This window comes from Otolemur garnettii, unplaced genomic scaffold, assembly GCF_000181295.1.
Source record: "Otolemur garnettii isolate 467f Iridium unplaced genomic scaffold, OtoGar3 scaffold00059, whole genome shotgun sequence".
NCBI lineage: Eukaryota > Metazoa > Chordata > Mammalia > Primates > Galagidae > Otolemur > Otolemur garnettii.
Window position 1 is genome coordinate 5513069 of NW_003852454.1, and position 14157 is coordinate 5527225.

At 33.8% G+C, this 14157-nt stretch overlaps 1 protein-coding gene across 4 annotated transcripts in view; it reads left to right on the forward strand.

Moving 5' to 3' along the window:
* PTPN4 (protein tyrosine phosphatase, non-receptor type 4) overlaps positions 1-14157 on the forward strand; it is a 251583-nt gene that overhangs the window by 153783 nt on the left and 83643 nt on the right. For all 4 annotated transcript variants that reach the window (XM_003792635.2, XM_023514802.1, XM_023514800.1 and 1 more), the window contains 2 exons: positions 171-291; positions 3601-3688. In XM_003792635.2, the coding sequence (XP_003792683.1) occupies positions 171-291; positions 3601-3688 (209 nt within the window). The remainder of the gene's footprint in view (positions 1-170; positions 292-3600; positions 3689-14157) is intronic.

Below are 14157 nucleotides of genomic sequence, written 5' to 3' on the forward strand. Positions count from 1 at the left end.
CACACACACATATATATGTATTTTAAATGAATTGTTGTAACTTGCTTAAGTGATTACATTAGAAACATAAATCTTACTCCAGTAAATACAAGGCAATTAATGACATTGCTAATCTGACTATAATAATTGAAAAACTTATTTAAGTGTGAATATTTTTCTTCCATTATTAGCTGAACTTGGAGACTACAATCAATCAGAGAACTTGCCAGGCTACCTCTCAGATTATTCTTTCATTCCTAATCAACCTCAAGATTTTGAAAAAGAAATTGCAAAATTACATCAGCAGCATATGTGAGGATTTATTTAGTTTTTTATTTATTTGATAAATTTCTTAATTTATCATCCTTTCTAAAAAAATGTTATAAATTATTTCTAATTTGATGGTTACATTTATTTAACACAACAAACTATTATCTAAAATGATAGAGATGGTTGTAAAGAAATATACGTGATCTATACCAAAAAAATTGCTTACTTCATAGAATATATAAGGTTTGTTTTTATTTCTGTTAAGAACTATAAAGTTATATATAAACAAAAATACAATTACTGTTGTATAAAGTTGTCACCTTTAAGAAAGAGTTTTAGCATACTCACAACATACAGATCAGTCTGCACAGTAATTTTTTCTCAGTTTTTAATTATATGGAAGGAGTTGGTTCTATTGGATAATGAGCCAAGAGGAAGCAGAAAAGGAATTGTATGTAATACTAAGTTAGTAAGATTCATTCCTTTAAAACACTACAGACGGAGCATCCTTAATATGAAAACTTGAAATGGTCTAAATTAAAATTGAAAATTTCTGAGTACTCAGTGCAGTAGTTTATGCCTATAATCCTAGCATTCTGGGAGGCCAAAGCTGGTGGATTGCTTGAGGTCCAAGAGTTCAAGAACAGCCTGAGCAAGAGCAAGACCCAATCTCTGAAAATAGCTGGATGTTGTGGCAGGTGCTGGTAGTCCCAGCTACTCAGGAGACTGAGACAAGAGGATTGCTTGAGCCCAGGAGTTTGAAGTTGCTGTAAGCTGTGACATCACAGCATACTGAGGGCGATAAAGTGAGACTCTGTCTCAAAAAAAAAAAAACCTTTTTGAGCACCAACATTATACCACAAATGGAAATGCTACACCTGCCCTGCCATCATGTGGTAGGTTAGAGTTAAAACTTTTTCATTCACAAAATTATATATGAAATTACTTTCAGGGTGTAGAAAGTACAAATGAGACATAAATGAATTATGTGTTTAGAATTGGGTCCCCCGCTCCAAGATAACCTCTCATGTGCCTGCAGATATTTCAAAATGTGAAAAAATTATAACTTGAAACACTTCTGATCCCACATATTGTGGATAAGGGTTACTCAACCTGTAGCATTTTTTTTCATTTATAACAATATTCCACCTTGATTTTTTTGTGAATCTAATTTTCTGTAGCATAATTTCTTTCAAAAAGAGATTGTTGCTTTGAAGAGAAAGCAATATTCCTTATTGGTTCAGAATTCAGTTTTTGCTTTAACATATGAATAGACTAAAGGAGAAACAGAGGCAGTGTTGTGTTGTATATCAACTAAGAATGTGAACTAGAAAGCCAAGACTACCTAGTTTGAAATTCTGTCTCATAACATAACTGTCTTATAACTTTGGCCAGCTTATTGTAGGTCTCTGCTTCTCTGTTTCCTTATAGGTAAATTGGGAATAATAAAGGTATCTATTTCTTTAGATTTCTTGTAAGTGTTAAATCAGTTTATATACAGAAAATGCCTAGCACATAGTAGGCATTGAAGAAATTCTAGCTCTTATTAAGAAAACATACTTTCAGTTAGTAATGGTCCATGATCTAAAACAGCTTGTCAAAATATGGCCTGTTGCCTACGTGTATGTGGCTTGCGATCTAAGATTATTTTGTACATTTTAAATGGCTGAAAAAAATCTAAAGAAGAATAACATTTGTGGTATGTGAAGTTTTATAAAATTCAGGTCAATAAATAATTACTAGAATGCAAATATCCTCATTTGTTTGTATGTTTTTTTGTGACTGCTTTACACGATGGCAGAGTTAAGTAGTTGCCACAGAGACCATATAGTCTGAAATCCTAAAATATTTACTGTCCAGCCCTTTCCAATAAAAGGTTTGCTGACCCAGATCTAAAATAGACTAAGAATTTTAATAGATTTCCTAATGTGGTGAGGGGACTATTTTGGTCTAAAAGTAAATCTCATTTACATTGAAAGTTCTACACATAGCATATCTGAATCAAGAGTTTGAAGATAAACCAGATTTTAAAAATACACCAATAATGGGCAGCACCTGTGGCTCAAAGGAGTAGGGCGCCGGCCCCATAGGCTGGAGGTGGCAGGTTCAAACCCAGCCCTGGCTGGAAACTGCAAAAAAAAAAAAAAACCCACCAATAATGAAAAATCTGTTCTGTAAGGAAATGGTTTATACTTTTAGCAAGATTTTGATAATATATTTTCATTTGGTTTAAGGACACGATTCACCAAATCTTTAAACAAAGAAAAAATAGATTTTTTTTTTTAAAGGAATCACATTTGTTATGATCCAGCATTGGCAGACTGTTCACTCCCTTTTCTAGTACCATTAGTGAATAACTGCTTTTGCAGTTTGCTGGTTTTGCTCTGCTATAATTTGATAATAGGATAACTAAGTTTATTAGAACTGGATATGAAATCGGAATAAATATATTTTTAAAGGCTTTATAATTAGGGCATTGGTTTCTAAACTTGTGCTCATAAGAATCACTTGGGATTCTTGTTACATATAAATGGTATGAACATCATCCTTTATTCATCCATCTCTACAGAATAGTACTTCAAAAACCACATCTATAGGGCTCATCTGTGGCTCAAAAGAGTAGGGTGCCAGCCCCATATACCAGAGGTGGCAGGTTCAAACCCAGCCCCGGCCAAAACTGCCCCAAAAAACCCCACATCTATAATGAAAAACAATTCTTCCCCTAATCTATCCTTATTATATTATTTACAATATATTTGAAAATATATAATTAAAAGAAATTACTAGAAAAAGAAAATGGAGAAATGTAAAAACAAAGACATAAAAATTACAAGTCTTCCTGTTTTACTGTTAAGATTCAACAGATAGGAAATTAGTTTGCCAGATCACTCTGATACTCTCTCTGATACTCTCATTTTCTGTGCTTGTAAATTAACACTTTACTGTATACCACACTCTGAAAAGCACTGCTCAAGAGGTTGCTTTAGAATCTGCCTGTTTCTGAAGCACCCTGCATGATTAAAATGCAGGTATGGTATATGAACCAAATTTTGAGATGTACTGCTTTTAAGTTATATCTAAAAGTGAGTGGCTTTGCTACAGCCATAAAAACAGCTAGGGGCTTTGGAAATTTGCTATATTCTTCTTGTATTTCTGGAAAGTAAGGAAGTGGTAGAAAATAATGATTTAGGTTACTGAAAATGTGCCCTCCAGGTTAAGTTAGATGTTATTGTACAGAACTAAGTGCGTTTTGTAGAAGATATTTTAGACTGCTCAAATTTTTCTAGATAAATAGCCTTTTTAATTAAATCATTTTTGTGTTCAAACGTTTAACCTAATGATGTTTTACAGAGGCTTATCTCCTGCAGAAGCAGAATTTAATTACCTAAACACAGCACGTACCTTAGAACTCTACGGTGTTGAATTCCACTATGCAAGGGTAAGTGAAGATAAGTTATTTTAATGTTATTGAGTTAGACTCCGTTACTCAGTATTAAGTTTTTTAGGATTAGGTGACAAATGAAGCAACTTATGATTGCTAACCAACATAGTTGGACTGAAGTTTTCCTCTGTATATAATTATTTTCAAAATAAATTAAGATTCATTATCTGATGAGAAGGATAGTTAAAGTGAATTCTTCATGAATTTTTATTTAAGATCATGTTTTATGTTTTAATTTTTGCAGACCATAAAAGATAGTACCTTTAGAATGTTTATTTTAAGAAATAAAGATTATCAGAAAAGTAGTTTTGGGGTACTTTTATGATAATTATGAGGATAAAAAAAATTCTCATATCACTGAGGCCTATATTATTGCACTTAATTTTTGATTAGTGGCATTATTGTACATTTTTATTTATAAAGCATGAAGTGGAACATACCAACACATTAGCAAATTTTGGTTTTATCTTCCCTGCATCCCTCTACTAAAATGGTATTTGTAATCATTGGCTTTTTCTGTACAGTAATCTATAACTTTTTCCTTGTATCAAACTTTGCTGGCTTTACAAGATTTGTCCTCCTGCCATAAGCATATTTGTGAGTGGCTGTGCTTCATTTATATGTCTTTTCACCTGTATTTCTTCTCCTGATTGATTTATCAAAAGGTTATATTTTTTAGATGTACTTTTTAGATTTATAGCTATTGTCCATAACCAGTATAAAATAGAATTATAGACAATGCTATATCGAGTTGATGAAAGGGTTTTTATTATCTTGGGATAAATTATTGAGCCCAATATAAATATCAGCCTAAAAGGGCAAGATTTTTCTTAAATAATTTATTTTGAATTTATTTTAATACATGGACACTTACAGATACATAGACAGATAGTTATTTAAGTACCACTCTCAAATTTCTACTTCATATAATGGTTTTATGCTTTAGGATCTAACCTGACCATGTTTTTGGAAAGGAGCTTTAGTTCTTATATTTCACAAGCTTATGTCAGGCTCTCCTTTTAAAGACCAGATAACTTGTTTTTCTCAAATATATATTTTGCCATTTATAATGTATACCCACATTTCTGGCCAAAACTTTCAGGAAAAAATTTTTCATTTAATTTTTTAATCCAAATTTTTATGTTTGTATTTAGGTACTTGTTTTTTTTTTTGTATTATAAAGGAATTTTAGCATCAAATTTTTATTTGTTATATTTAGATACTTGTTTGTATATTATAAAGGAATTTAAGCATTTTTTTAACATAGTACAAGAAACTGTTATAGTTTTAACATATAAGCATAAATAAAACAATTTAAAACATTAATATAGATACAGAGTTAGCACTCCTGATGTACAATGTACATCCTTATTTTTCCCTTAAAAATTTGGGCATACTTGGGAGACTGAGGCAAGAAGATAGGCTAAGCTGAAGAGCTGGAAGTTGCTGTGAGCTGTGATGCCACAGCACTCTACCGAGGATGACAAAGTGAGACTCTTGTCTCAAAAAAAAAAAAATATGGGGTCCTAAAAGTACAGATCATACAGAGCAAAATGCATTATATCTGGTAATTCTGAGTGTTTTTCTGATTGCATTTAAAATGTGTTTCTCATGAACTTTTTGCTTTAAAATATGTTGCTTTGCTTTTCTTCCTTATTTGGGGCCTATTTGGTTTTTTGGGTTTTTTTTTACTTTTGGAGACAGAGTCCCACTATATCACCCTGGGTAAGAGTGCAAGGGCATCAGAGCTCACCACAGTCTCAAACTCCTGGGTTCAAGTTTTTCTTCTGCCTCAGCCTCCCAAGTAGTTGGGGCTATAGGTACCCTCCACAGAGCCCAGCTGGTTTTTCTATTTTAGTGAAGACACAGGGTCTCACTCTTGATCAGACTGGTCTCGAACTCCTGAGCTCAAGGGAATCTACCCGTCACAACTTCCCAGAGTACTAGAGTTACAGGTGCGAGCCACTGTGCCCAGACTGGAGCCTATTGCTTTTGAATTTAATTTGCCAAAATATAATGTAGTCATCAATATTTGTGGAACTAGACTTTGGTTTTTATCATAATAAAGTTTAAAACTGATGGAACCTTAAATATGTGAATTAAACTATGAATGCAGTTTTTTGGCCAGGAGTGTTGGTTCACAGCCTGTAATCATAGTACTCTGAGAAGCAGAAGGTGGATTGCTTGTTCACAAGTTTGAGACCAGCCTGAGCTAAAGTGAAACCCTGTCTCTTCTAAAAATAGAAAAAAACTAGCCAGGCATTATGGGGGGGCCTGTAGTCCCAGCCACTCAGGAGGCTTGAAACAAGAGGATCTCTTGTGTCCAAGAGACTGAGTTTGCTGTGAGCTGTGACACAACAGCGTTCTAACCAAGGCAACAGAGACACTAAGACTCTGTCTCAAAAAAAAAAAAAATGCAGTTTTATATCTATAATATCTGTAGAGATTGCCATCAATGAAATACAAAGAGCATTGGATTTTCTTTTTTTTTTTTATTTAAATAACAAGGCTAGATCTCATACACAATTAACCATAGTGTTATTTATTGATTTGATTAAGGTAGGTCATTTTTGTTGTTTAAATTAGTAGATTATAAAACTGTTTCTTAGAAAACCCTAAATGTAGAGTACAAGATTAAAAGAGTTTAAATTTTAAATGAAACATTTGTGGGAGTGGGAGTGTGTGGCAGAAAAGCTAGGTAGGAGTGTTTTCCTCATATGTGGATACTGAGAACTTAAAGTGTGCAAATATTCAGTGAACATGAAGAGAGATTTTCCACCATCAAGAATAAAAGAACATAAGGTAAATGAGGGAGGATATATAAAGATAAAGACTTCAATTTTAATTGAATATCACAGGCAAAAGTATTTTAAATAATATTTTATTTTATTCTTAAAATAAAAGCAAGACTCTTCCTTCAAAATGTAGGCTGAAAAAAATCAGAAAATAGAACCAACTTGTTTATAGTAATCTCCAAGATACAAATAAATAAGTCTTAGAGCGTTCATTGTGGTGGTTTTATTAATGTGCCTTGTATACTATTTATACTAAGGATTACTTAGTGAAGAAAACATTAATTATCCCTCTCCTTTTGGAGCTCACAGAATAGTCGTGGAGAAAAAAATGGAACATGCATTGACAAATATATGAGGATATGAAGGAGAAAATACAGAATGCTTTGAGATCACATACAGAAACATCTAATCTAGCCTAGAAGCAGAGAGTAAGGAATGCTTCTGAGAAAAAGTAATATATTTCTTGAAGCCAGAAGAATGAAGGAAAATTAGCCAAGAGAATGGTTTTCAGAGCTATAAGCATGAATGAAGACCTGAAATCAGGAGATAACATGGCATATTTGAAAAAATAAAAAAACATTTAGCATAGCTAGAAGATTTTATGAATAAAGGAATAAAGAACTATAGAAAAGTAAAAACAAAAGACAACTTCAAGATAAAAAATGGAAAAAAGGATTTGTGGGAAAGTAATAAAAGGGTATGTTATTTTTAAATAACATAGTGGATTTTTTTGTGTTTAATTCTGTGAGTTATAATATATATATGTACTCTTATAATTACTGCCACATCAGAATACAGAGCAATTTCATAACCTTAAAAAAAGCCATATTCATGCTGTTCCTTTGTGGTCAAAGCATCACTTACCTCTAATTCCTGGCCGTACCATTTTCCAAGATGTATAACAATGTTTATACAATATTAACTATGTTTGCCTAAGAAGCTTTCATTCCTAGTTATCGAAATATAAATGTAATCACAGAGCCTTGGCTTTAAGCTTTTAATTAGGTATAAGATGCTCTATATCAGCCCTAAAACAATTCTAACCAAGTTTAAGCTTAATAGTGAATATCTCTTTTACTTAGTTTTTTGCAATAGTGATAGAGATAATTCGACTGAAGAATAACTTTTGCCCTTCCAAGTTTGAAGGGAATCTTAATGATGCTATTTTGATTATTCATTCATTCAGTGAATATTTATTGAACACCTACTATGTTTTAGGTTCCATTTATAGACTATGAACATTAACAGTGAATAAATTAAAATCTAACCCTCATAAAACTTGCATTGTGTTGAGCAACACCACACTTATATAAGCAAAGATTTATATCATAGTGTATAGTATGTGATTCCATGGAAGTAAAGTTCAGTAATGGGCAAAATACCAATCCGTAGTGATAGAAGTCAGAATAGCAATCTTCTCTGGAGGAACATTAACTGGGAGGCTCATGTGGGAGGGCAGCTTCTGGGTTTTAAAAAATATTCTACATATTGGTTTGTGGTAGTTCTATAGAAGTGTAAAAAAGTGTGTGTGTGTGTGTGTGTATAATATTTATGCACATATGTAAATTTTTGAGTTGTGCATTTTACAATATGTGTATTGCATTTTAATTTTTAAAATTTAAATAGGTAATATGTCATATGCTAATAGATGCTATGAGAAAAAAATTAAGAGAGGGAATTGAGACAACCAAAAATGGGAAAACCTTAGAAGGTAAATACAGCCGAAGGAGCACCATGCAAACATCTGAGAGGAGATCATTCGAAACAGAGGAAACATCAATGAAAGTTCATGAAATAGTGTATATAACAGTTCAAGTAACAGCAAAGAGACCAGTATGCCTAGTACAGTGTGAGCAAAGAGAGGGGACAGTATTAGGAGATAAGGTCAAAGCAGACCAAGACTTTATAAGACATTTTAAGGACTTTTGCATTTAATTATATGCAAGGCTACTAAAGAGTTTTGAGGAGATAAGACATGTTGTGATTTACGTTTTTAAAATGTAACGGTGGTTTCTATTTTGAGAATAAACTAAAGACACTAGGGAAGAGGCCAGTTAAGAGAGTGTTGCAGTGATTCAGATAACAAGTAATAGTGTTTTCAATAGTAGGATAGGAAAAGTAATCAGATTCTGAATGTATTTGAAATGTGGAAGTGATAGTGTTTAGTGACGTATTAGCTATGGGGTGTGAGAAAAAAAGGAGTCAGGAATTATTCCAACATTTTTGGCCTGAACTTTTACTATGTTGAGAAAGACCAGGGATAAGGTGCAGGTTTATGAGTGAGAGTTACAGCAGACTTTCTAGCAAGTATCAAGATCATTGTCAGACAATGTTGAGGGAAAGAATATTATAAAGTTATACAAAGGTAGGTATTTAAAAAGCCCACTTTATCTTTTGGAAGATGACTTTCACATGCTTGAAAAGTTAAATATTTGAATGTTGTATTTAATCACCTTGTATTAAAGTTTTGCAATTAAAAAAAGAATTAGTCTTGAGTCATGTTATATTTGAAAAAACTTATTGCAAATCCAAATGAAGGTGAGTAGACAATTCAATTTATGGACCAGGAGTTCCGAGGAAGGGTCTGGACTAAAGATACACATTTAGGATTTGTCCGTTTGTGGTTAATATTTAAAACCATGAGATATAACCACTAAGGGTGCATTATCTAGTGGATACTGAAGAGAAGAGGTCCTCAAAGCTGTAATACTTCAAAGTTTAGAAGTTAAAGAGAAGAACCAGGAAAGGAGACCAAGAAGGAGCAGGATCAACTATGTCAGATTCTGCTGCTAAGTCAAGTACAATGAAAACAAAGAACTGGATTAGAAAAGTAGAAGTCACTGATAAGCAGTTTTGGAGGTATAGTGCTAGCCAGAGGCTAATGAGAGAAAATTAAGGAAAGACCATGAGAATAGTATTTTGGGAGATTTTGCTCTGCAGGACACACATATTAAAACAGGAAACACTAATACAGGATTTACTAAGTGCTAGATATCCTTCTCGGGGCTTTACATATATTAGTTCCATTTAGTCCTTACAACAACCCTGTGAGATAGGATATTATTGTCTTTGCTTTGCAGGTAAGAAATAAGAAGAGTAACTTGACTATGCGATATTATTTATCTGTTTCTATATTTAAGACATAATTTATAGCTTCTTTCTAAAACCTCATTTCTAATTTGCATGAATTTGAAGAATTTTTGACAAATTGGTTAGAATAATCAAATAATTTTAAATGTACTTCTTGGAACAGAGAAAAGGATCTCTTCTGTCAGAATGGTGCTATATATATGACTTTATCCATGTCACCCATGAGTATTCCATAATTCTGCTGTGTATGTTCACTCATCATTACCTGTCTAAGCCTAGCATTCTGTCAAAACAGATTTTTTGTGTATGTCCCACCCCCAAGAGGTGTGCCATACACCAAGTCTCCCCAACCCCTTCCCTCCTCCCTTCTCTCATTCCCCTACCCCCCCACCATGTATTAGGTCATCTACTACCTTCATATTAGAATTGTGTACATTGGATTGTCGCTTCTCTATTCTTGTGATACTTTAAAGATAGTCCCTAAAACAATACCAGAATGTACAGAGAATATTTTCGGCCAAACCCCAGCTGGAATACTCACTGATTTTCACATTGATTGTAATGGAATGCTAAAATCAGTAAGCCTACCAAATATACACATTTTCCTTAGAAACAGAATTTTGATCCCCTCCAAAAAAAAAAAAAGAAGCATGAATAGATCACTACCTGTTTTTATTTTCACTGAGTAATTTGTGTTCTCATACTATTAGCCTATGTAATGCACACAATTTTTTAAATCATTAGTAAATATATAAGCCTAATGCCATATGCCTAACTATATTAAAAATATACAGACATGAAAATTAAAATTAATGATGTATGAGAAAATAAAGCTAAAGGGTAAAATAATTTCAATATATTATAGAAAAATTGTAAATACGTATCTTTTACAAAGAGTTTCCAAACAATCCCTTATATCACTGGGCAAGAGAGATGAATAGAACCTTCTCTAAAGAAGACAGATGAATGACTAACAAACATATGAAAAAAATGCTCATCATCTCTAATCATTAGAGAAATGCAAGTCAAAACCACCCTGAGATGGTATCATTTAACCCCGGTAAGAAGGCCCACATCACAAAATCTGAAAGCTTCAGATGCTGGTGTGGATGTGGAAAGAAGGGAATACTTTACACTTCTGGTAGGACTGTAAACTAATACAACCTTTTTGGAAGGAAGTATGGAGAATCCTCAGAGAACTCAAACTAGACCTCCCATTTGACCCTGCAATCCCATTACTGGGAATCTACGCAGAAGGAAAAAAAAATCCTTTTACCACAAGGACTCTTGCACTAGACTGTTTATTGCAGCTCAATTTACAATCACCAAAATGTGGAAAAAGCCTAAATGCCCACCAACCCAGGCATGGATTAACAAAGATGTGGAATATGTATACCATGGAATACTATTTAGCCACTAAAACAGATGGAGGCTTTACGTCTTTTGTATTAACCTGGATGGAAGTGGAACATATTATTCTTAGTAAAGCATCACAACAATGGAAAAGCAAGAATCCTGTGTACTCAGTTCTGGTTTGAGGACAATTAATGACCTAATATAAGGTGGGAAGTGGAGGATAGGGAGAGCAGAGAGAGGGAAGGAGGGAGGGGGTGGGAGGATCATGGTGTGTGGTACACCTTTTGGGGGTGGGACACAATTATAAGAGGGTCTTTAGCAAATGCAGTTAATGCAACCTGGTTCTTTGTACCCTCAATGAATCCCCAACAATAAAAAAAAAAAAAGAAATATAGGAACAACAAATAAAATATAAACATTTTACAGGAGGAATACAAATTACATATGTGTAATGATATATTGTGTAATTGTCCCTAATCTAAAATATGACAATGAGAAACCAATTTTATCAAATTAGCAAAAATTCAAAGGATTAAAAATATGCATTATTGGTCAGCATGCAGGAAAGTGGATGCTCTGATACATAGTTGAAACATAAATTGGTTGGCTCAGCGCCTGTGGCTCAAGTGGCTAAGGCCCTAGCCACATACACCTAAGGTGGCGAGTTTGAATCCAGCCCCGGCCTGCCAAAACAACAATGATGGCTGCAACTACTTTTTGGCAGGTGCCTGTGGTCCCAGCTACTTGGGAGGCGGAGGCAGGAGACTCGCTTGAGCCCAGGAGTTGGAGTTTGCTGTGACCTGTGATGCTACGGCACTCTACCCAGGGGGATAGCTTGAGGCTCTGTATCAAAAAAAAAAAAAGAAACATAAATTGGTATGACCCTTTTGGAGGTTAACTGCTAATATGAATATAATCTTAGATCACTTCCATTTCTGAGACACTATCTTTTAAAATATTTACAGATGCGTTAGAAATATTTGTAGAAACATAAAAATATAGAAGTATATATACCAAACTGTTAATACTGGTTATCTCTGTGGAAGAAGGGAAGAGGCAGGTAAAGTGAGAGGAATATTTGACCTCTTACTTGACCTTAATTACAGATAATTAAGAAAATTGTTTTAACAGTTGCCATGTGCTACTTATAATTAAATTTATTGCTGGATATGGTGGCTCATGTCTGTAATCCCAGCACTTTGGGAGGCTGAGGCAGGTAATTTGCTTGAGTTTAGGAGTTTAAGACCATCTGAACAAGAGCAAGACCCCATCTCTATCAAAAATAGAAAAACTAGCTGGGCATTCTGGCAGGCTCTTGTAGTCCCACCTCCTTGCCATGCTGAGGCAAGAGGATTAGTTGAGCCCAAGAGTTTAAGTTTGCTGTGTGCCATGGCATTTTACAAGGCAACAGAGTAAGACTCTTGTCTCAAAAAAAAAAAAAAGGAAAAAATTAAGTTTATTTTCATATCCACACACCATTGGATTTGAGTTATTGTTCTCTTAACACGTGGCAATAGAGAGGTTAGAATATTTAAGTGAATTTTAAGTAATTTGTATATAGTCTCCAAAGGAAAGGTGGGGAACAGGTCTATACAACACAAGAGAAAGTAAAATGAACAATTGGAATATTGTAGAAAATATTCCAACATCTTCATATTTATCCTAATTCTTGTCCTTTTTATGTTGCTGTTTTTAAGCCTTCTATTTGTATTATTAAAATAAAACACAGATAGGTATATCTTAGTGAATTGTTGTAAGATGAACATCCTTGTAACTACCACCCAGTTCTAGCTGTAGAGCTTTGTCACCTATCCCAAAACGTTTCTTCCAATAACAGCCCCTTCCTGTGCAGTGTTTCTGTTGTAGTTGTTTTATGATTTTTATCACTCAAGTGTGCTTTCCTAGATACTATAGTATGGTATTACTGTTTGTATATGTGTTTTTAAGCAGATAATTTTAAATCTCTTAATCTACAGTTTTTTTCTTCTCCCCTTACACCAATAAGGAACTATAACATTTCACCTTTAGTTTTTTAAAGGCTGGATTTTGTTGATCACATATTCATGATGCAAGTCAACAAGTTTTGCTGACCTCTGTATTCCCCACAGATGAACAACTTGATCCAGCAGCATAGTCAGATTCAGGATTGATCTCTTTGTTGTGTTCTTTTATCAGGAAGAGAATAATACCTGTTTTTTTTAAATCTTTTTTTGATGCTAGGAGACATTTATTATCAATGCCTACTTCTGCTAATTCACTAGAACTTGCAAAATAGAGATCTCCTAGTTCTTTTTGTTTTTATGTATTCACTGGAATGATTTTATAAGGAGCACTTGCCTTCTTTTATTATTCAGTTACCCAATGTATTCTTCATGTAGGAAAGGCATGGAAATTGTAGTTTGATCCTTTCTTCTGTTCACCCAGTTTTCAAGGAAGTGAACATGAATTCGTGGTTTAAATGCTTTTGATAGGTTTCGGTCCATTATAATTATTTTCCTTATTAAACTCAAATTGTCTCTTTTCTGATCATTGGAAAGCTCTTCTTTTAGCTTCTAAATTCTTTTGTCATGACTTTAGTAGTCTTTGATAGCTTTCACACTAGCTAGTATTTTGAGATGTTTTAAACTCATCTATTTTTGCCACAGCCATAAAATCAGCCATTTCTCCAAGAAACCTTGGTTTCTTTTAATGGAAATGGTATTTCAAAATCTTAGTCTGAGTGCTAAGGATGTTTACTCCTTCCTACAAGGTTAGTCATTGTTTCTAGGCCTTTTAAACATACAGACTTGAGATGTATCTATTTATTTCTACCTGTCTGTATTGAGATGCACAGAATATTTTGTTTCTTCAAGTAATGAGGGGATTCTAGAATTCAGATATTCCTACTTATTCATTTCCTTTACCCTTCATTATACTGAAAACTGTAATTATGATATTGCCACATCAGTTATCACTAAAACAAATGGTTTTCATTTTTAGAATTTTTCATCTCCTTTTCCCCCACTTTTTCTGATTGCTCTGAATTTGTCAAATCATATAGTCATGGCATATTTAAATTGTCCTCATTAATTATCATTTAATCTGGCTCGGCGCCTATAGCTCAACCGGCTAAGGCGCCAGCCACGTACACCTAAGGTGGCGGGTTCTAATCCCCAGCCCGGACCCGCCAAACAACAATGATGGCTGCAACCAAAAAATAGCCAGGCGTTGTGGCGGGCGCCTGTG